The sequence below is a fragment of the Lepus europaeus genome, chromosome 8 (assembly GCF_033115175.1).
Source record: "Lepus europaeus isolate LE1 chromosome 8, mLepTim1.pri, whole genome shotgun sequence".
Lineage (NCBI taxonomy): Eukaryota > Metazoa > Chordata > Mammalia > Lagomorpha > Leporidae > Lepus > Lepus europaeus.
Window position 1 is genome coordinate 120,759,960 of NC_084834.1, and position 24,015 is coordinate 120,783,974.

General features: G+C 44.5%; 1 protein-coding gene across 1 annotated transcript in view; it reads left to right on the forward strand.

The window, feature by feature from the left end:
• The window catches only part of LOC133765372 (cyclic nucleotide-binding domain-containing protein 2-like), a 108,003-nt gene that overhangs the window by 43,904 nt on the left and 40,084 nt on the right, over positions 1-24,015 (forward strand). The window contains exon 7 of the mRNA XM_062198941.1: positions 17,065-17,129. Coding sequence (XP_062054925.1) covers positions 17,065-17,129 — 65 coding nt within the window. The remainder of the gene's footprint in view (positions 1-17,064; positions 17,130-24,015) is intronic.

Below are 24,015 nucleotides of genomic sequence, written 5' to 3' on the forward strand. Positions count from 1 at the left end.
TTTGGTGCCTTTCCAATTTCTTGATGTAGGCACCTATTGATATAAACTTTCCTCTTAACACTGCTTTTGTTGTATCCCATAGGTTTTGGTATGTTGTGCTGTTATCCTCATTTACTTCCAGAAAATTTTTGATTTCTCTTTTAATTTCTTCTATGACCCATTGTTCATTCAGGAGCATGTTGTTCAATCTCCATGTGTTTGCACGTGCTCTAGGGATTCCTGAGTTGCCAATTTCCAATTTCATTCCTTTGTGGTCTGAGAAGCTGCATGGTATGATTCTAATTCTTTTGAATTTGCTGAGACTTGCTTTATGGCCTAGTATGTGGTCAATCCTAGAGAGGGTTCCATGTACTGCTGAGAAGAATGTAAAGTCCTTAGATGTAGGATGAAATGTTCTGTAGATATCTGTTAGATCCATTTGGGCTATAGTGTCATTTAAATCTACTGTCTCCTTGTTGATCTTCTGTCCTGTTGATCTGTCTATCTCTGAGAGTGGAGTATTGAAGTCCCCCACTACTATTGTATTGGGGTCTAAGTCTCCCTTTAAGTCCCTTAACAAGTCTTTTAAATAAGCTGGTGCCCTGTAATTAGGTGCATATACATTGATAATCGTTATATCTTCCTGTTGAATGGATCCCTTAATCATTAAATAGTGCCCCTCTTTGTCTCTCCTAACAGTTTTTGTGGTAAAGTTTATGTTGTCCGATATTAAGATGGCTACGCCCGCTCTCTTTTCATTTCTGTTGGCGTGGTATATCTTTTTCCAGCCTTTCACTCTCAGCCTGTATGGATCGTTGTTGGATAGATGGGTTTCTTGTAAGCAGCAAAAGGATGGGTTTTGTTCCTTAACCCAATCAGCCAATCGGTGTCTTTTAACTGGACAGTTCAAGCCATTAACATTTAATGTGACTATTGAGAAGGAGTAACTTTGCCCTGCCATTAGCCAAAGATACTTTCTAATATATGGTTTGAAATTCCTGTGATCTTTTGGTGTGAGGTTTCCTACCTTTACCTTCTTTCATATTGGTGACCGTGTTTCTGTGTTTCTGTATGTAACACATCTTTAAGCATCTTTTGCAGGGCTGGGCGAGTGGCGACAAATTCTTTCAATGTCTGTTTGCTGTGAAAGGTCTTTATTTCACCTTCATTTATAAATGAGAGCTTTGCAGGATATAATATTCTGGGCTGGCAGTTTTTCTCTCTTAGCACCTGGGCTATGTCTCGCCATTCTCTCCTAGCTTGTAGGGTTTCTGAAGAGAAGTCAGCTGTGAGTCTAATTGGAGATCCTCTGAGAGTAATCTGGCGTTTCTCTCTTGCACATTTTAGGATCTTTTCTTTGTGTTTCACTGTGGTGAGTTTGATTACGACGTGTCGTGGTGAGGATCTCTTTTGGTCATGTTTATTAGGGGTTCTATGAGCTTCCTGTATTAGGATGTCTCTGTCTTTCTCCAAACCTGGGAAATTTTCTGCTAGTATCTCACTAAAAAGGCCTTCTAATCCTTTCTCTCTCTCCATGCCTTCAGGTACTCCTAGAACCCGAATGTTGGGTTTTTTAAGGTTATCCTGTAGATTCCTGACAGTATTTTTTAGATTTCTGATTTCTTCTTCTTTTCTTTGATTTGATTGTTTCCTTTCCTGTTCTCTGTCTTCTAAGTCTGATATTCTCTCTTCTGCTTCGCCCATTCTGTTTTTAAGACTCTCTAATGTGTTTGTCATTTGATCTATTGAATTCTTCATTTCATTATGATTTCTCGTCACTATCACCATTTCTTGTTCCACTAGTTGTTTCATTTCATTTTGATTCCTCCTTAATATTTCATTTTCACGAGAGAGATTTTCTACCTTGTCCATTAAGGATTTCTGTAGTTCAAGAATTTGTTTTTGAGAACTTCTTAATGTTCTTATCAATTTTTTGAGATCTGCTTCTTGTATTTCTTCAATCTCCTCATCTTCATAATCTTGAATTGGGGTGTCTTTTTCATTTGGGGGTGTCATAGTGTCTTCCTTGTTCTTGTTACCTCGGTTTTTGCGTTTGTTGTTTGGCATGTTGGAGATATTTGGTTTCTTCACTGTGGTGTTTTTTCTTGTTACACTATGGCTCTATATTAAGTGGACTGTCTGCTTTCAGTGGAACCTTAGAGGTTTGAGATAAGTGTGGACTGAGAGCTGTGTTTGGTTCCTCAGGGCTGAGGGTGTGTCAAAGATGACACTCCCAGGTTAGGTGTGGTAAATCTCTCTCTTTTTTGATTCAAAAGGGAAGTAATTCCGCACAGCTGAACGTAATTGGAGGTAGTTAGCAGGCAAATGATATACCCACAGGAGCCAGAGATCGGAAGCTCTTTCCCACGGACCACACAGGGAATCTCTGCTGCCCTCAGTGTGGGCTCCAATTCTCCTGAAATCTCCCACTGGGTTGCCAAGTTAGATGCTAATCTCCTGTTATTTCACCCCTCCCCCCAGAGTCAGGTTTTTCTGTTAGGCTCAGGGCCGGTGCAGACCTGAGGTCGCCCTGCTTATGACGTATGTCCAAAATGGCGCCTGCTCTGTCTTGCTCGCCTTTGAGAGGTGAGCGGAGAGAGAGAAACTTGTGTCCGTATCGGTCGCTTTTTTTATTTTTTTCCTCTCTCTCTTCTAGTTAGCCTGGTGAACTTTTCCCCACGAAGTTTCAAGCCTCGTTCCCTCTAGCCTCCTCTTTCCGCTTCCCCGCTGGTGTCTCGGGCTATTGTGGTTCGGCTCACCTCGCGTTCCAGCGCTGGTGCGTTGAGTCTGCTGCTGGTGTCCCGAACTTGGGCTCCCACACTCTCCACGCAGGTACACTGTGAATCACTAGTTCCGGAAGAGTTTCCTCTGCTGTTTCTTCCCCTACTCTTCCTTGACCCTGCAGTATCTCCACTTATATTAAACTTTCTCTCGCTCCGGACTAAGTGTGCTCCCTGCCTATTCCGCCATCTTGTATCTGCATATCGTCACTCAGGGCATTTTATCAGAGCAGCCATCTCTGCACTCACGGTGCTGGCCTGCCCTCCCCATTAGTTCTTGTCAGATATTTCTTATTTTACTGGGCAAAATGCACATCACATAAAATTGATCATTTTCACTGTTTTTCAGTATAAAATTCAGTGACATTAGGTGCATTCACGGTGTTGTGCAACCACCCCATCCTTCTCCAGAACTTTCTCATCATCCCAAAATGGCACTCTATAATTCAGCACTAACTCTTATTTCCCTCTTCCTGCATCCCCAGGTAACCTCTGTTCTGCTTTCTGCCTCTAGGAATGGCCTTTGGATCCCCCACATAAGTGGAATCATACACTCTGTGTCCTTTTGTGAATGGCTTATTTTGCTTCACCTAATAACCTCACTAAACTCTGACCCTGTAACAGTGTAAGAATAACTTAGATGTTGCACAGTTCATAATATTTCAACAACTTGAGTGTCCTGAATTAGCTACTATGGTTTGTCACTCTGTTCCCTCAAAGTAAGGCTAACATAAAGGTAGCTGTTAATCACATTTAAATTTATTTATTTAGTTATTAGAGAAAGAGAGAGACAGACAGGAGTGAGTTCTCATCCACTGGTTCACTCCCTGAATGCCAGCAAAGGCCAGGACTGGCCTGGGTCAAGACTGAGAGCTGGGAATCCAGTTCACATCTCCCATGTGGGTGGCAGGGACCTGAATAACTTGAGCCATCACTGTTGCCTCCAAGGGTCTGTATTGGCAGGAAGCTGGAGTCCGGAGTCAGAGCTCAGAACCAAACCTAGGCACTCCAGCATGCGGCACAAGTGTCTTACGGACAGCATGAACACCCGCTCCTGTGTTTATCACCTTTTCTGGGCGGTTACCTCTCTTCACTTTCTGTCTGTCAAGTTTTTGTGAATTTACCTCTGCAGATGATGTATATCTGAACCTGTATAGAATAGACAAAGACAGTGGGCTTTCGGGTGTTTCTTTTCTCCGGCAGAATAGTAAACATAAATAGGAAATGATTTGAATCTGTTTGTTCTTATATATTAAAGCAGGAACAACTTTACCTCTTTGGACTTTATGTCTGTATAACTTTGTGCCACAAAGAACAGTCTGATTGTGTTACTGATCTGTTTTTCACAGTTCTTTCTATCCTCTAAAAATTCTCATGACTAGCTCCTCAAAGGGATGGAAACCACTTGGCATGATAGTCATATGAAAGCTCATCACATCTCATCAGTGGCTTAATCTTCTGGAAAAAGCCTGAATTTTTTAAATCTTCTTTTTTAAAATTTTATTGTTCAAAAAATATTGAGTTCCTAAAAATGTCAGATACCATGTTAGAGACTACAATAAGCAAGATAGATATGATGTCTATACTTGTGCAGTCTAATAAGTTTAATGTTGGTTTTTGATTTATAAAGTTGATTTCTGAGTCAGTATCATCTAGTACTAAATTCACAGGATATTAAGTAGATTGTGTATTCTTACAGGTTTTTTTTTTTTGTAACCTGTGAGAGTGGAGTTAACTCAGGGCACTGGCTAGTTTTCTGCCTGGGAGATGGAATCCCATTGTCCAAGTCTGATTTGGAATTCTGTTTCCAGAAGTTTCTGTGCCAGTGCCTGACAGATTGCCAAGAGGAGGAGAGGACAAGCTCATATTAACTTACAATAGAATGTTACATAAATCCAATTATTGATTTATTAATTTCAATGGGGACTAACTCTTTCCAGTCAGTAAAATATTCATTTTTTATCATCTAATGAATCCTTCCAGTATCAGGGTACCTGAGAGACTGAATTAACAGTCAGAGCATTGCTAAGTGAAGACAGAATTAAAGTGAAGTTGTGTAAGTGGTTGCCAGAGGGACACGTGGTATAAATCCAGTCCCTGCAGCGAAGAGCACCTCTCAAGTGAGCCGTCGCATCCTCAGACCCCGTGTCTTACCAGTGCTGGGCACTTTTCACTCCACCTCCCCAAATTCCCATTTCCTGCACCAGGAAGATGACTCTTCTGAGGGACACCTTTTCTCGTCAGATATGCTGTGATCATCAAGGTGAAGTTAGGTCATAGTCTTAGCCATTCTCTCTTTAAATAACGTCATTTTGCTTATTTTTTATTCAATCCTTAATATGTTATCATTAAAAAAATGCTATTTTTAAGAACAAAACATTATCCATGAATAATCCATGGATTTTTCTTTTGTTCAGCTTCCAGTTTCTTCATCCATTTAATTCATTTCTGCAATAATTTCCCATGAACTAAATTTTAGATAAATTCTTTGAACTGAATTTAGTTAGGAAGGTGTCCCCAAGCTTTCAGAGAAAGAAAATCTGGTTCTTAATCATGATCAAGACTGCAAGGGGGCCGGCGCCGTGGCTTAACAGGCTAATCCTCCACCTTGAGGTGCTGGCACACCGGGTTCTAGTCCCAGTTAGGGCGCCGGATTCTATCCCAGTTGCCCCTCTTCCAGGCCAGCTCTCTGCTATGGCCCGGGAAGGCAGTGGAGGATGGCCCAAGTGCTTGGGCCCTGCACCCGCATGGGAGACCAGGAGAAGCACCTGGTTCCTGGCTTCGGATCAGCGAGATGTGCTGGCCGCAGAGGCCATTGGAAGGTGAACCAACAGCAAAAAGGAAGACCTTTCTCTCTGTCTCTCTCTCTCTCACTATCCACTCTGCCTGTCAAAAAAAAAAAAAAAAAAAAAAAAAAAGAGAGAGAGACTGCAAGGGTTCTTTTTTTTTTTAATTATTTATTTGATAGATAGAGTTAGAGAGAGAAACAGAGAGAAAGGTCTTCCTTCCTTTGGTTCACCCCCCAAATGGCCGCTATGGCCAGAGCTACGCCGATCCGAAGCCAGGAGCCAGGTGCTTCTTCTTCTGGGTCTCCCATGTGGATGCAGAGGCCCATGTACTTGGGCATCTTCTGCTGCTTTCCCAGGCACATTAGCAGAGAACTGGATCAGAAGTGGAGCAGCAGAACTTGAACCAGGACCCACATGGGAAGCTGGCATCACAGGCAGTGGCTTAATCTGCTACATCACAATGCCAGACCCCCTGGGCTCTTTTTATGAGTCTTTGGATTGTGATAAGGTGAGCAGCTACCTGCTTTCTCTGTATTGTCTGGAACTTTGCCCATATGACTCAAATTTATATTTTCAAAATAATGCCTAAACATGGTATTTTCATATATATTATCTGCATATCTGCATAAAATGGAATCTCTTGTTCATGGACTTCTAACAGTGACTTCATGCCCTGGATCTTCTCATCCACTTGCCACCATCTATTTGCCAGTGCAGTCTGAAGAGTTAAATACTTCACGCTTCCTTTCAGGAATCCCCTGCCTTCATATCACCCTTGTCATCACTGTTGATACTGCTCATTTCAGGAAATTAATTTGCTTGCTAGTGGCATTTTCAGTTCTCACTTTCGGACTTTGGGGTGTGGTGTGTTTTTTAAAAACTCTATCCAGTAGATTAATAATGGACAAGAGATGGCGTCATTTGAGCACATGAGGCCTTGAAGATTAAGGTTTCAGGGGGTTCAGAAGAGCAGATAGTAGAGAGTACATTTTATGTTTTGGAAAGGGAGCTGACACCATAATGAATTTTTCAGTTAGCAATTTGTTTAGTCTCCTGAGGCCCCAGCAGCTTGCTGAGGTCACAGAGGGGTAAAAAGCACCTGCAGAGAAGAATTTCTCAGTCAGAACCAACGTTTAAAGTCATGCTGTGTTAATACTGAAAAAGAAACTGGACATACATTTTTTATAACTTCTAGCTCTTGCAGCTGGATCTAATGAATGACGCTCCAAGAGGTTGAGTCAGCTTGCCATTTTCCAAGTCCCAGTTCCCATTATTTATGTCCCTTCCAATACACCCTATGACACATTTAAGTGAAAGACTCACTTTTGCCCAGGACCTGAATGGAGAAATGTGGCAAAAGTCATTGAGCCTGTATTTCTTTCTTTCTTTCTTTCTTTCTTTCTTTTTTTAAAGACTTACTTATTTTATTTGAAAGACAGAGTTAGAGAGGCAGAGGCAGAGGCAGAGGCAGAGAGAGTCTTCCAAATGGAGGCAAAGGCTGGAGCTGGACTGATCCGAATCCAGGAACCTGGAGCTTCTTCTGGGTCTCCCACATGGGAGCAGGAGTCCAAGTTCTTGGGCCATCTTCTACTGCTTTCCCAGGCCATAAGTAAAGAGCTGGATCGGAAGTGGAGCAGCTGGGACTCCAACGGCATCCATATGGGATGCTGGAGCCACAGGTAGAGGCTTAACCTACTACGCCATAGTCCTCCCCTCTGTTTCTTTTTGACCCCACTATTTTTTATTTAGGAATAATCAGTCATTTAACTTAAAATCAAATACATTTTCAAGGATTCTCAGTTCATGGGTCTTTGGAAAACGTGTCCCTTTTTGATTATATTCCCAAAAAAGGATAGTTTTAAGTCTCAGTGTCAAGTGAAGATGTTTCATATAAAATTTGATCAAAACTAAAAGAGAAATTAAAAGTTCTATGAATTTTATGATATTAACCCAGGTGATTTGAGTTTAAAAACAGAAATGAGGTATTTTGATAGTTTTCAAACTTAAAGAAGTTATAACCTAAATTCAAGTGTAGTTGAATGCTTTGAATGTGTCCCCCAAAAGTTCTTGTATTGGAAGCTTAATCCCCAATTTCATATTTTGATGGCATTTGGAGGTAGAGCCTTTGGGAAGAAATTAGAATTAGATGAGGTTGTGGCAGGAAGTGCGGGGGGTGGGCATAATGGCTTTATAAGAAGAAGAGGAGAGGAGCCAGTGTTGTGGCGCTGTAGGTTAATCCTCTGTCGGTGAGGCCTTCATCCCATATGGGTGCTGGTTCAAATCCCAGCTGCTCCTCTTCTTCTTCTTTTTTTTTTTTTTTTTGACAGGCAGAGTGGATAGTGAGAGAGAGAGAGACAGAGAGAAAGGTCTTCCTTTTTGTCGTTGGTTCACCCTCCAATGGCTGCTGTGGCCAGCGCATCACGCTGATCCGAAGCCAGGAACCAGGTGCTTCTCCTGGTCTCCCATGCAGATGCAGGGCCCAAGGACTTGGGCCATCCTCCACTGCCTTCCCGGGCCATAGCAGAGAGCTGGCCTGGAAGAGGGGCAACCAGGACAGAATCTGGCGCCCCAACCGGGACTAGGACCTGGGGTACTGGTGCTGCAGGCGGAGGATTAGCCTGTTAAGCCACGGCGCTGGCCCGGCTGCTCCTCTTCTGATCCAGCTCTCTGCCTTGGCCTGGGAAGGCTTTAGAAGATGGCCCAAGCTCTTTGGCCCCTGCATCCGCGTGGGAGACCCAGAGGAAGTTCCTGGCTCCTGACCAGCCCAGCTGCAGCCACTGCTGCCATTTGGGGAGTGAACCAACGAATGGAAGACCTTTCTCTGTGTCTATCCCTCGCACTGTCTATAACTCTACCTCTTAAATGAATAAATAAAATCTTTAACAAAAAAAAAGAGGAGAGCACTGAGTACACACGTTCCCTCACTGTCACCATGTGCTACCCTCTGCATGTGCAAGAAGCCCTTCACCAGATGCCTGCATCTTGATAGTGGACTTCCGGCCTCCAGGTCCGTGAGAAGGAAATTTATTTTTATTATTAATGACCAAGTGCCAGGTATTTTATTATAGCTATACTGATCGAATTGGGACAGTAGTCCTATAGGGATAGTAAGCCGTGGTTTTTAAGTAGTCAGAAATATAAAAATAGGGGCTGGCATTGTGGCATAGTAGGTAAAGCTGCTTCCTGTGATGCCGGCATCCCATATGGGTGCCAGTTCAAGTCCTCGCTGCTCCACTTCTGATCCAGCTCCCTGCTTGTGTGTCTGGGAAAGAAGTGGGAGTTGTCCCAAGTCCTTGGGTCTCTGTACCCATGTGGGAGACCCAGAAGAAGCTCCTCATTCTTGGCTTTGGTCTGGCCTATCCCTGGCCATTGCAGCCATTTGGGGAGTGAACCAGTAGATGGAAGACCAGTCTCTCTCTCTCTCTCTCTCTCTGACTCTGACTTTCAAATAAATAAATAACTTAAAAAACCAGAAGTACAGAAATAGGGATCATTTAATAGAACCTCTTGGGGTAGGAGCTATAGGCCCATACTCTAGGATAGGCTGGCCAAGTCCTGATACCTTGTATAATGTTGTATGTGCGAGCCCCATATGGCCTCCCCCAGGCCTTGAGTATCAATACAGATCTATTATCATTAATGCCCAAGCTATGAAAGCTCTTTATTTCCTCTCTTGAATCACTCTCCTTATTTTGGGCATTCCCAAGATGGTATTTGCTTAAGTTGAGAAACACAGCCACTCACATTTCTCTGCTCCTGCCTCCTCATTAAGCTCCTTCTGCGGCCCTGGGAATGCGTCTGGACAGTATCAGTCCTACACAGTGGTCTTTCGTTCTGTTGCCGGACGAGTGGGCTTCTTCTCTGTGCCCTTCAGTTTTCTGGTTAAACCTTCTTTCCATCATTATTCAAAACCAGAGCTTAGGATTGTGAGGGTATGGAAGCCATCTCATGTTCACCTCTTTCTTCCTCTTCTGGGATCCCTGCTCACCCCAGCAAAGAAATGCATTTCTTTTCTCAGTCCAAAATGAACCCCTGTTGATGGTCAGTGCACAAGGACTGACTTCTACAAGGATCACCAGGTCACCAGTTCTTCCAACTTCAATCTGGTTTGGATATAAATTAGGATATCCTGCTGCAAAGGCAGCTTCACCTGAAACAGGAAATGTGAGGGATTGCAAAGTGCACAGATCAGCACAGAAGTGGGTTTCAGACAGGCGTAAAGGACAAGCGGGATTCATCAAAGGACAACAAGACCTTTAGATTAGGCTTGAGATTGTCTGCTGACCATGACAAATAACTGCTTCATTTATATACCTCTGTTTCTCTGTGCTACAGCTGAACACAGTGAAAAAGACTACACAAACTTGAAAATAGAACATTCAATATTTCTACCTTTGAAAGAAATGACCCCTGGAAAAAAGTATTTTATGTCTAATCTCTTGTGTGCATTCCTATGTTCTACCTCTAATTAATAGTAATAACTCATTGGTATATAGAGACAGACCTCATTTTAAAACACATCTATTGTATGATATGTCATTTTATCAACTGGTCATCTAGTCATGGACATGTGGCTTAAGAAATATTATATTTAGAAACTTTAAGAAATATTATATTTAGAAACAGCAATATAGTACATAATTATCTTTCATAAATAACAACTCAGTGTCACATTGCAATTTTCAGCAGAAGTGAGTCTGAATACATTCTGTGCCAATGACTAATTAATGTCCACAGTGGGGAAGAATCCTTAAGAAGGATCTTGTTTATGCATATTCCATCTAATTAAATCATTTATGTGTTTTAATTCTGGATTCATTTAAGAATTAGGGCTCAGGTGTAGTTGAGAGTATAAAAATTCATTTCCAAAAGTATGCTTGGAGTTTTGCAATTTTACAGTTCCCAGCGAGAACCAGACCAATTCAATATGTTTTAATACCCAACACCATCAATCACTGTCCTGTCTAAGCTGGTTCCTCTTTGTTGAAACAGGTATGTGATGAATTGCTCTCTAACTCTTCTCCCTTGCTGTTGTGCTTCATTGCCAGCTCCATCTATGGACAGAGGAAGGAGGCCTGCCACTCACACGTTGAGGCCAGCAGGAGGGGACTGTTGCCAGTGGCTCCATACTGTTTGGCTTGAACTTGACCCTGTCCTTCCCAGTCCCATAGGTCCCACATCTGCTAGAAGGCCTGGCCCCAGAACTTCCATGTTGTCTTCCATTTTGACTCCAAAGCATCTGACCCAGTTTCTTAATCTCCTAAACTCTCCTCCAGGTTCCTTTGGAACTTAGGTCTGTCACAGCAAACTCCCCTACTTCCTCAGCTTTTGTCATCCACTGCTCTGAGGACCCTCTCCACCTGCTGAGTGGAACTGAATCTGAGCAGTTCCTACAGACACCACCTCTGCTGCAGGCAGTTCATTGTGGGTGTTATATTGTCATCATTTCTCACAGTACAGTTGCTACAGCTGTTGTGGTTTGGGTGTGGTTCTCCAGAAGCTGTCTTTAGAATGTGGGGTACCCTTGGACCAGGCACGGTGGCAGTATGTTAAGCTGCTGCCTGCAGCACTGGCATCCCATATCAGCACCAGTTTGAGTCCTGGCTGCTCCACTTCCTATCCAATTCTCTGCTAATGTGCCTGGGAGGGCAGTGGAGGATGGCCCAAGTCCTTGGGCCCCTGCACCCATGTGGGAGACCCACCCAGAAGAAGCTCCTGGCTCCTGGCTTCAGCCTGGCCCAGCCCTGGCCATTGCAGCCATCTGGGGAGTGAACCCGCAGATGGAAGATCTCTCTCTCTCTCGATCTCTCTCTCGATCTCTCCCTCCCTCCCTCCCTCCCTCCCTCTCCCTCTCCCTCCCTCCCTCCCTCCCTCCCTCTCCCTCTCCCTCTCCCTCTCCCTCTCTCTCCCTCCCTCTCTCCCTCTCCCGCCCCCCCCCCCCCTTTTCATCCCTCGCCCCCTTCCCTCTCTGTGACTCTGCCTTTCAAATAAATAAAATCCTAACAAGAGTGTGGAGTGCCCTGAGGACCTTTATCTGCAGAGCAAGGATGATTTGCAATTCCAAGTTAAGAGAACAGCGCTCAGCTATCAGACGAACACTCCGGAACTGTCCTCTGATTTGCTCCTCAAACAGCTCTTCAGGAAAGCCTTCCTTCCCGTGAATGACAGCATAATCCTGCTCAAGTCATGCATCTAAGTTGTCACTGTCAGCACTGGTTGGCTGTCACCACACTAATACTGAGCTGCAAACCACCCTAAAACCTCTCGCTTTACATGGATCTGCCAGGATAGCTCTGCTGATTGAAGTTGGTTTTCCTGGAGGCCTGCAGGTTGGGCTCATGGGCATGAGGCAGGCAGCTTTGCCTCATGTGGCAAGTTGTCTTGAGTCTGTTCTCATTCACCTCTCAGGATCAGGTGCCACTTGGCCCTGGCAGAGCCCAGGAGGGGCTTCCTAAGCATTTGAGAACCACTTCTGGGATACATCTGCTAATGTGTTATGAACCAAAAAAATTTCCTGGCAAACCTGAAGTCCTGGGTGGAGAAGAATACTGCCTGTTTCACAAGAGGTAATGTAAAGTTACATGTCAAAGGACATGGACGCACATGCGTGTGTGCGTGTGTGACAGATTGGGGCCCGTGATTCAGTTTGTCACACCCTCCTCTGACCTCACACTGGTTCTGGCTGAGTGGGGCCGCCTCCCTTCCTGAGCACAGCAAGCCACCCACTAAGGCTGTTTGTCCCGTGGTGCATTGTGTTCTCAGCTTATTGGTAGCTTCAGCATGAAAGTTTGCTTTCCGGAGGACGCCAGTGACATGACAGCTGTTCCTTTTCTTTCTCCATGTGTTGAGCCCTTTATTTTTATTTTTGATGATCTATACCCTTAGAGCATTCATTGACTTGAGGATAGATCTCAAAGCCTTTCAGATTCACCATCAAATCAATAAAACACTTTTATTTTCCTTTAATACTGTGAAACCTGCCAGAAGATGAAAAACAAATTAATTTGCTCTGCATTTGCTCAATAGGCATAATGGGCAGTAGGCAGAACATGATGAGGGAGAAACGCGTTTAATGGAACCTTAGGGTTTGGAAGTTGAGATGACTTGGATTTAGTGAGCATCTCAGTTTAATAGATGTGATGTTCTAAGGCATTAAAAGCTCATTTTATCTTCCTTTGTATTACAGTGTTTTCAGTGGTCAGTGGGTGCGAATTTGCCTAGTGCACAGCAGGTGTGTTTTGGAGTATTTGTGACTCTGGAGAGCAAGGGATGCAAAGATGGAAGGCCAGATACAAAGCACAGCTCTGGAATGGGGGGTGGGCCTTGGAGGCACCTCAGCCTCAGGTTCATGGATGAGAAGGACTGTTGTGGGAATTCGAATACTTTTTCACATACAAGAAGAAGGAAAGCCAAGCTGCTTTCTACTCTGCTGGGTTGGGAGAGAGTGCAGGAGCCACTGTGCTGGTTGAGTAGAGGGGGAGGCCCAGGGCACGTGGTTCTGTGCACAGCTCAGAGGCACCTCACCATCACTGTGATGAACATAACTGGCCAGCATGGTAGAGGGCTTCCTGCAGCTCAGCCATGCGGATCAGTGCTTTCCCAGCTGAAGTCATTAATCCTTACACTAACCCTGGGCGGTAAGTATTGTTATTGCATCTACATTGAAGATGAGGTCTAAAGACTTCCTTAAGGACCATCACCTGGCATGTGCAGGGTCCAGCCAGATGCACTGGGATCCCTACAGTACTGTGTACACCCCCTAGGCAGGGCAGTACAGCATCTGGAACTCCAGAATGGTGGTCAAAACCCAGAGGGAACCAAGGGATGTACTTTTTTTTAAAAAAAAAATTATCTATTTATTTGAGAGAGCTACAGACAGAGTACGGGAGACAGAGAGGTCCTCCATTCTCTGGTTCACTCCCCAAAAGGCCGTGACAGCCAGAGCTGGGCCACTCCGAGGCCAGGAGCCAGGAGCTTCTTCTGGGTCTCCCACATGGGTACAGGGGCCCAAGCACTTGGGCCATCCTCCACTGGTACCCCAGGCATTCAGCAGAGAGCTGGATTGGAAGCAGAACAGCCATGACTTGAACTGATGCCCATGTGAGATGCCAGCACCACAGGTGGAGGCTTCACCCGTTACCCCAAGTGCCAGCTCCAAGGGACGTATTTATAAATTGTCTGCACTTTGCCCACTCTAGAGGGAAAGAAACTGATGATGGTGACCAGAGGTGAGGCATTCACCTGCAGTTGTGTTACCTGTAGGAACAGCCTGGGAGTCACTCCGCCCCTAGAAACCAGGAGCTTGACACCCCTGAGAGCCTGGTGGAGTTTTATCAGCCAGGAAGCTCATACACACCTTCACCTGTTCCACCATGTTTTAGCAGCTTTTATCCAACAAGGAGAAGGTATCTGGTGTTCTTATTTTGTGTTTCTCTCACTATCCAGGGGTGCTGTGTAAATCCAGGTGCTCATATCAGATGTCTGGGAGTCTATACCTGGTGGGCCTAGACATTTGTCACTAGAGCTCAGTCCCCTATTGCCCCTCCCACTTCTGTCCTCCCTGCCTCTTCCCCCCTAGAGATGTAAGAGAGTACAAGGAATTGAAAGCTCTCTAAAGGCAGGAACTACCATGGATGAAACTGCTGGGCATGAGAGTAATTTGGAAGCAGCTATGGTTTTCCTTCTACGACTGTCCTAGCTTTGTCCTACCCTTTGCTGCGAGACTGCCTGACGTGGAAGGTCAGACATAGCAGGAGCAGCTTAGTTCTACGTGAATATTCTGCAGAGCCAACTGTTGCTGCCCCCATCCCCTTCCCTGTGACAATGAAGTGATGCAGACTTTACTGTTTGCAGGTTTACTGTTTGGTAAACCACACTGATAAGTATAATCTTAGAACTTGTGGAAGGCTTCCATTGCCTGTAAACATTCAGTTCTTCTTCCTGGGAAAGAATTGTTCACCTTTCCCCTGGTGATGGCAGGCATGGCCATGTGACTTGCCTTGGCCACTGATATATGAGCAGAAGTGAGCAGAAGCCTTAAGAGCCAGCATGAGGTCCACCACGTTCTGTGTTCCCTGCTCTGTGTTTGCCCAGGTGGAGCCTCTGTCATGCTGGATACCCCAGGGTCTTTGGTGGGCAGGCAGAGTCATCACTGACCCCGAATGGCCTGCACAGGAGACAAGAAATGATCAATGTTCTAACCTGCAAAGACTTGTCAGGTTGTTTGATAGCCTATTCTGTACTGACTGGCAAGCAGCTGAAGCCTAGAAATCTCAGGATGTTTTTAGGAAATATACTCCGTTGTAAAACATAAGTGTTGCTGTCAATAACCTAGAGTGAAATGCTTTAAAAGAAGCAAGGAGAAATCCTTGGTTTTTGTTCATACTGAAGAAAAAGCTGCCTGTTTAATCTGTTGTTGTGTCCTTATTTTTATCCAGATCTTATGCCTGTACCTGGAGCTTGTGTTTGATTGGCATAGCCACATCTCAGTCTTTGGAAGATGCAATAGAGTATATTTTTATGTTTTCTTTTCTTTTTTTTAAACTTATAGTTCACAAATTTTGTTTTATATTGGAGTTAGGGGGGATGAAATAACTGGCTGTTGCTTTAGGATACCATTTTATCCATTTGTACTCCACTGTCCTTCTGTGTAGGGTTACTCAGCTTGTTGAAAAATATGCTCTTCAAAATGGAATAGTTTGAAGAACAGTTAATATCAGCAGTTTATATCAAAATTATACAATTTAACCTTTTAAAAAGTAAAACTTAAATAGATGAAAAGTCATTGTTTAAGAAAGATCTGTTTTTTAAAAATTAAGTCTACCTGAAACTAGTTCTTTTTTTTTTATTTTCAATTCTCTTTATATACAGAAGATCAATTTAGTATATATTAAGTAAAGATTTCAACAGTTTGCACCCACACAGAAACACAAAGTGAAACATACTGTTTGAGTACTAGTTATAGCATTAAATCACAATGTACAGCACATTAAGGACAGAGATCCCACATGAGGAGCAAGTGCACAGTGACTCCTCTTGTTGACCCAATAAATTGACACTCTAGAAACTAGAGTTCTTTAGTTTTAAAATGTTTGTTTGTTTGAGAAGCAGAGAGTGGGAGAGTGCAAGCACCCCCTCTACTAGAGGACTAGAGCTGGGGTCTTAATTCAGATCTCCCATGTGGGTGGCAGGAACCCAACTACTGGATCTACCACTACTTCCTCTCAGGGTCTGCACTAACAGGGAGCTGGAGCCAGGAACCAAACCCAGGTCTTCTGAATGAGGGATGCACGTATCCTAGCCAGTGTCTTAACCACTAGGCTGAGTACCTACCTCCTTAGTTTATTTTTAAACACTTAAAACTATATTACTGGGGCTGGCACTGTGGCATAGAAGGTTAAGTCTCTGTCTGCAATGCTGGCATCCCATATGGGCAACGGTTTGAGTCCCAGCTGCTCCACTTTTGATCCAGCTCTCTGCTGGGAAAAGCAGAGGAGGATGGCCCAAGTACTTGGGCCCCTGCACCCACGTGGGAGACCCAGAAGAAGCTCCTGGGTCCTGGCTTCAGCCTGGCACAGCCCTGGCCATTGCAGCCATTTGAGGAGTGAACCAGCAGATGGAAGATTCTCTCTCTCTCTGTCTCTTTCTCTCTCTCATTCTGTGTCTCTGCCCTTCAAATAAATAAATAAACCTTTAAAAATATTTATTACTGCCATTGAAACGTATTTCATGAAATAATGAGCCATTTTTCTAGTAAAGATGTATTCCAAGGTAAGAATCAAGGATTTTAAAGTCATGTTGGGGCAGACATTTGACCTAGTGGTTAAGACAACTGCATCCCATATCAGAGTTCCTGGATTCAATTCCTAGCTCTCACTTCGATTCCAGCTTCCCAACAGTGCAGACCTGGGAGGCAACAGGACCCTCCCACAGGGAGCTGGATCCCACAGGGAAAAAGAGGGAGAGAGAGGGAGAGGGAAAGAGGGAGGGAGGGAGAGAGGGAGAGGGGGAGGGAGAGAGGGAGAAAAATCTTCTATCTTCTGATTGACTCCTCAGATGCCCACAGCAGCCAGGGCTGGGTTAGGACCAAGCCAGGAGCCAGGAACTCTATCAAGGTCTCCTACATGGATGGCAGGAACCCACCATCTGCTGCCTCCCAGGCACATTAGCAGGAAACTGGATTGGAAACAGGAGTAGCTGGAACTGGAACCCGGGGCTTCATAATGGGATGCAGGTGTCTCCAGTGGCTCTTAACGCAGCTGCACTACAACAGCCACCCTTTGACTGAATCTTGGCTGCTGGCTCCGGCCCTGGGTCCAACTCCAGCCATTGCAGGCATTTGGGGCGGCGTTGGATAGGAGATCTTTGCCTGCCTGCCTTGGCCAGGAGAAAAGAGGGTGAATGACTTTACAGGGTTACTTCATATGTAGTATGTGTGTGTGGCTGGGGACAGCATTTTCTCTGTGTGTGTGTGTGCAAAGAGTGAGATGTTAATTGTATTTTATTTTGTTGTTTAGGATTTTTGCTGTTTTCTTGCACAGAGAGTCCAAGAACAATATCAAGAAACTTGCAGATTTCTCAGGTACACATTTTCTGTAGATAATTTATAGACAATTATTACAGTTTTAAAGGAAATTAATTAACAGATTCATTTGATATATTTGCTTTGAAATTCAGGTTAATCTTTACAGATGTTTACTGTGGTGGAAAGTGGCAGGATGTGGTGAAAAGTGTGTGGGCCTTGGACACACACACCTGAATCTGAATCCTGTGGTTACCACTGATTAGTTATGTGTATTTTGTCAAGTAAATGTACTCTTCCAGGCTTAGTGTTTCCATGTATAAAACGGACTTAACAGTACCTTCCTTATTGGGCTGCTTAAATTAAATAAGATACAACAAAATATTTTTCTTTTTTTTTAAATACCTAGAACAGTGCATGCCACTTTATACATATTCTATAAACACTTGTTGACTGACTAAATGGCATAGGTAAGAATACTAACGCTGATATGTGAGCTCTGTGTTTGCTCCATTTCTGGATCTGTTTCTCTGTTGTACTGCCCTGTCTGGAAGCTTCCCCAAGTCAGTTGGGCATTCACCTGTCAGGAATTAGCAGCAGCAGGTGCACGTGGGGACATGCGCGTCCTCTTGGAGACTGCTGACTTTAAGATGTCATGACGCAGATGCCTTTGGTGAGGTTCTTAGTATTCGTGTATGTACCACAATGACACCAGACCAGCCCTGTCTTCCATGAATGAACCAGAACATGAGATGAGAAGTGGAAACTTTTTTTATTTTATAGTAGTCTTTATTTCAAATAGAAATGTTAGAGTAAAAAGAAAAAAGAACATTTAGCTTTATGAAGAATCATACTTAGAGGCCACCAATGTGGAGTCTAGTGACATGTTCCGGACACCTGAAATGTAATTACACTGCAGTCATCAAGGCTGTTACAATTCTAAACCAGAGCAGTATTTATAAAGAAGTGCAAACTGACTTTTACATTCAACTTTAGTTAAACGAAGGCACTTAGCATTCTTCCTGAATAATACATTTAGTTTCTCACACTTCCTGCTTAAATCAAGAAGTGGAAACTTTTTAAAAATCAAAAATAATCATCAGCAGGCGCTGAGGTCATTTAGGTTTAGCGCAGCTGAGTCTGTGCTACTTCACTTGCTTTTGGTTCTGTGTGGCGGCGCTCTGACAGCTTGCTTATGCTCCTGCCTTCCTGCTCCAGCTCTGGCTTTGATGTGAGAACAGTCTCAGAGAAAGGGAGGAATAAGAAATGCAGCGCACTTTCTCCAGTTGGAAGTTTGTGAGCTAAAGGGAGAGGCATGTGACAAAAATGTGTTACCCAGCTAGTGAGCAGGCAGCCTGTAGAATCTCAGTGTGCAGCACAGAGGATGGAGAAGAGCCTGTGTTCAGGAAGACCCAGAAGCTGCCGTGGGGAGGGTCAGGGTGAATGGCGTTGCAGAAGGGGCTTCGGGTCTCCACCTTGAGGGAAGGGCTGTTGATGGCACAGTGGCACCCTCAACCCAGGAAGGGTAATATAGCACCTTAGAAGCAGGAAACAGGGCTGACCATCCCATGGCATTTCATATCAATTCTAAGTGACAGATAAGTGAAGGATTAGCCATTAGTGTTCTGGGTAGGTGTGACTTCTTTATTACTGTTCAAAGGGAATCAGTCATGCTATTATAGCTTGGAAATATGCCACCAAAGGCAACATTTTCCCTTCTAGGAAATACTTTGTGGAAAATTTTGCTTGTGCTATTTTGGATTCAATGTCCTAAGGCCCACATTTTCCTGCAAAGAACAGCTTTAAGCCCTGGGCCAGCGGAGTTTGCCAAAGGTATAGTAGAGGCAGTGTAGCATGCTAGCATTTAGTCCTGGTGTTGCTTCTTATTCGAAACTCTGGGCAAATTTTGAACCTAAATTTTAGAGCATGTTTGGGTATAAAATGCATTAACCGGGCTTTTAGCTTCTGTCAGCTTGATGCTTTAACAGCTGTCCTACGTGCATATGCTGGACACACCTTGTTCTGGACCATCCAATAATATGCCTGAGTCACCTCGGCCTCCTGCCTCCTTCCTTCTCTCCCTGCACCCTGAGGAGTCTCCTTCCAGAGGCCCGACCTTCAAATACAGACCAGCCAGTTGATGTAGAGTCCACACGTCCAATCATGTTCTTTTGGGCTTGCACACTCCGAGCTCTGTTACACCTGGCCTCAGGACCCTGGGCTCAGGTACCAGACACTTAGGAGCAACCCTTGTGCTCCAGAGCCCGCTGAAGTGATTCTGACTAGCCAGTCCTCCCGCTGGTGATCCTGCCTCACCTGCTGCTTCCCACGGAAGCCACAGTCACTCCCTTCCCCCATCCTGCCAGGACCAACACTAATGCTTCCCCGTTTGGCCACATCTTCTTGGGAACTGGGAGTAACAAACCCTCTTCTTAATGGCAGTCATCTCCTCTCTTGGCCTCCCTGTTCCTTGAGTTACCTTCTAGTATGCTGCACTTCTAAACAAGAAGCTGACTCCTCTAAGCGTTTTACAGTCTGGGGACCCCGGGCTTTGGAGGCAGTCTTCGTAGGTCACCTGCCTTCCTACTGTGGCGCTGCTCAGTGCCTGCTTCCATCCTTTGCTTCCTGAGGACCAGCATCCTCGGCTGTCTTGGGCTGGCAAGGCTTCGTATCCGAAACCCATCTCTTACCACCTCAGGTGTTCTCTGTCGCTATTCTGAGTTCCTATGAGGAAAACAAAATGATCTGCCCAGTTCAGCTTTGAATCCAGTGGCCTTGAACAAATGTGGCTGCGGGGCCTAGAGAAGGATGTGGGAGGAACTAGATCATTGACCGATGTCCACTACCTGGGGCATTTCTCAGTATTGTTCCAAAACATCAAAGGGGTCCTATTTTAGAAACCATAAATAGTGGCCAGTGCTGGCGCGTAGTGAGTTAAACCACTGACTATAGTCCCAGCATCCCATATGGATGCTGATCCATGTCCCAGCTGCTCCACTTCTAATCCAGCTCCCTGCTAATATGCCTGGGAAAGTAGCACAATATGGCCCAAGTGCTTAAGCCCCTGCACCCACATGGGAGACCTGCGTGATGCTCCTGGCTCCTGGTTTCAGCCTGGCCCAGCCCTGGCTGTGGCAGTCATCTGGGGAGTGAACCAGTGCATGGAAGATATCTCTGTCTCTTCCTCTCTCTCTCTGTAACACTGCCTTTCAAATAAACTTAAAAAAAAAATCATATCTTTCTCTCTCCTGCTTCCTCAAAAGGTAAGAAAAAATCATAAATAACTGAAAACCTTATAAAGTTTTTAGCTCTCAAACCAGTTTTGTTTGGTCAGGTAACTCATTCTCAAACTCAAAGAACACATATAAAGAAAACCAACAAGTATAGAATCCTGTTAAGCCCAACCTCATGGTAAGAGTTGTAAATTGAAAATGTCTCAAAGTCCAAAGCAAATTTGAAAAAACCACACCTGTCGCTTACATTGTAAGTAGTGTCTTGGGGTTCCACAGAAAGCTAAATCCCGGAAATTATTTCACCATAGAGGAAGAGCTGTTCCAGGGCCAGCTGGAAATATTATGAAATATTATGAAAGGCCCAACAGTTATGTGCAAATAAATTTCAACTGTGCTTATTGGAGACATAAAAACCATGGGTTGGGGCCGATGCTGTGGCGCAGCAGGTTAAAGCCCCAGCCTGCAGCACTGGCATCTCATATGGGTACTGGTTCGAGTCCTGGCTGCTCTGCTTCTGATCCAGATCCCTGCTAATGTGCCTGGGAAAGCAGCAGAGGAGGGCCCAAGTCTAGAAGCTCCTGGCTTCTGATCGGTTCATTGTGACCATTTGGGGAGAGAATCAGCAGATGCATTATTCTCTCTCTCTCTCTCTGTAACTCTGTCTTTCAAATAAAATAAAATAAAAATATTTAAAAAAACAACTATGGGTCAAGGGAAAGGGATTCAATGTAATTTAGCTAAGATTTATTCTTAAAAAGCTCCAACATTAGAACTTAGGTTCATTTGTCTACTCACCTCATGAAAGAGATCTTGTAGCTTCCAAGTTTGAGCAGTTATGAATAAAGCTGCTCTAAACATCTGTGTGCGAGTTTTTCTCTAGACGTGAATTTTCAGTTCATTGGGGGAAAATGCCGAGGAAGGCCATTGCCGGGCGGTAAAATAGGAGTATGTTTGGTTGGAGCTCACTGACTCATCTGCTCCACGTGGCGTTGATGCAAGTCACTTTAGGTCTCCAGTTGTCGCCGTACCGGTCTGGTCCACAATGGCGTCAACCTGTGAGCTTGGCACTTTGCTGAAAACGGCTGTAAGGCTGGGCTTTGCTGGAAATGCAGACCGGAGAGCCTACTGTGGCCTTTCGTACTGTTTCTTATAAAAGTGCCTTCCAAGGCCAGTGTGGTGGTGCAGTGGGACAAGCTGTCGCCTGCGGCACTGGCGTCCCCTATGAGCACTTCCAGTCCCGCTTCCTGCTAATATGCCTGGGAAAACAGCAGAAGGAAGCCCAAGTACTTGGGCCCCTGCCACCCATGTGGGAAGCCTAGATGGAGTTCCAGACTGCTGGCATCTGCCTGCTCAGCCCAGCCGCTGTGGCCATCTGGGGCGTGAACTTGTGGGTGGAAGACCTCGCTCTTTTTGTCTTTCCCTCTCTGTAACTCTGCATTTCAAATAAATAAATATTTACTTTTTTAAAATAGTGGCTTCCCATCTTACATTCCTCCAGCAATGAGTGAGAGTTCCTGCTGTGGCACATCCTCTCCAGTCTGTGGTGTTCTCAGTGTTTTAGGTTTTGGCCTTCTTATAGGTGTGTGTCTCTTGTTCTAACTTGCAGTGCCCTGATGACAAAGGATGACGCACATCTCTCTGATGTTTACTTACCCTCTGTCTGTCTTCCCTGGCAAAGTGTCTATTAAGGAGTCTGCTAGCTTTCAAATTGTGTTGTCTTTTTCTTTTTGTTGAGTTTTCAGAGTTCTTTTTTATGTTTAGGATAGCATTACTTTATTGATTATCTTTTGCAAATATTTTCCCAGTTCCATGATTTGTCTTCTCATTCTCTGTCACTATTTTCCTCAGAGCAGAAGTTTTCATTAAAATGAAGTGCAGCTCTGCACGAACTGCTGTAACCAAAAAGACAGATATCATGTTTTCCCCGATCTGATGTAACTAATAACATACCTGAAATTAATGTACTGAAATGAAGTAGACATTTTGAGAATAGATGATTGCTTATAGCCCTTGTCTCTTTCATTGAGGAACAGTGTTTTGTTTTGTTTTCTTTCTATTCATACTATCTGCTGGACTCCTTTACTTAGAGTAGGGTTAACTATATGATCATTAAATATACTGAAAATAGGTGATTGTAAAATTAAGAATAGGAATCTGAGATGGAGGGAGCGGAAGGATTGGAATGTGGGCATAGGGAGGGTGGGGGAAGTCCCACTGTGTTCCTAAATCTGTATATATAAAATTTGTATAACTTAAATACAATTAAAAAAAAATATTTAAAGAGGGCCGGCGCCGTGGCTCAACAGGCTAATCCTCCGCCTTGCGGCGCCGGCACACCGGGTTCTAGTCCCGGTTGGGCGCCGGATTCCGTCCCGGTTGCCCCTCTTCCAGGCCAGCTCTCTGCTATGGCCCGGGAAGGCAGTGGAGGATGGCCCAAGTGCTTGGGCCCTGCACCCCATGGGAGACCAGGAGAAGCACCTGGCTCCTGGCTTCGGATCAGCGCGATGCGCCAGCCGCAGCGGCCATTGGAGGGTGAACCAACGGCAAAGGAAGACCTTTCTCTCTGTCTCTCTCTCTCACTGTCCACTCTGCCTGTCAAAAAAAAATATTTAAAGAGAAAAAATAAATTATGGAACATATACACTACAAAATGCTACTCAGAAGCAAAACAAAAAAAATGAAATCCTGTCTTTTACAACAAAATGGATGCAATTGGAAATCATTATACTTGGTGAAATTAGCCAGTCCCAGAAAGACAAATACCATGTTTTCCCTGATCTGTGATAACTGATAGAATATCTAAAATATAATGTATAGAAATGAAATTGACATTTTGAGATTTGGTGATTGTTTACAGCCCTTGTCTCTACCATTGAAGACATTGTTTTTTGTCCCCTCATACCATTTGTTGAACTCTTTGCTTACCATAGGGTTAATCTTTTGAGAATAAAGGAAACTGAAATAGAACTTTGTAAAAATTAACAGTGGGAATAGGAGAGAGAGGAGGAATAAGTGTGGTAGTGTGGATGGGAGTGAGGGTAGGGTGGGAAGAATCACTGTGTTCCTGAAATTGTATATATGAAATGCATGAAGTTTATATACCTTAAATAACATTTAAAAATTGCTGTTTTATTTTTTTAAAAAATGAAGTGAAGCTTCTCAGTTACGCCTTCAGTGGACAGTGCCTTTTGTGTTATGTCAAAAAAGTCATCTCCGGCCGGCGCCGTGGCTTAACAGGCTAATCCTCCGCCTTGCGGCGCCGGCACACCGGGTTCTAGTCCCGGTCGGGGCACCGATCCTGTCCCGGTTGCCCCTCTTCCAGGCCAGCTCTCTGCTGTGGCCAGGGAGTGCAGTGGAGGATGGCCCAAGTCCTTGGGCCCTGCACCCCATGGGAGACCAGGAGAAGCACCTGGCTCCTGCCATCGGAACAGCGCGGTGCGCCGGCCGCAGCGCGCTACCGCGGCGGCCATTGGAGGGTGAACCAACGGCAAAAGGAAGACCTTCCTCTCTGTCTCTCTCTCACTGTCTACTCTGCCTGTCAAAAAAAAAAAAAAAAAAAAAAGTCACCTCCATACCCAAGGTCATCTAGATTTTCTCCTGTGTTATTTTCTAGGGGTTTTAAGTTTGGAATTTTACATTTAGGTTTGTTATCCATTTTGAATTAATTTTATGAAGGATTTAAAGGCTGTCTTAATTCATTTTCTTTTTACATA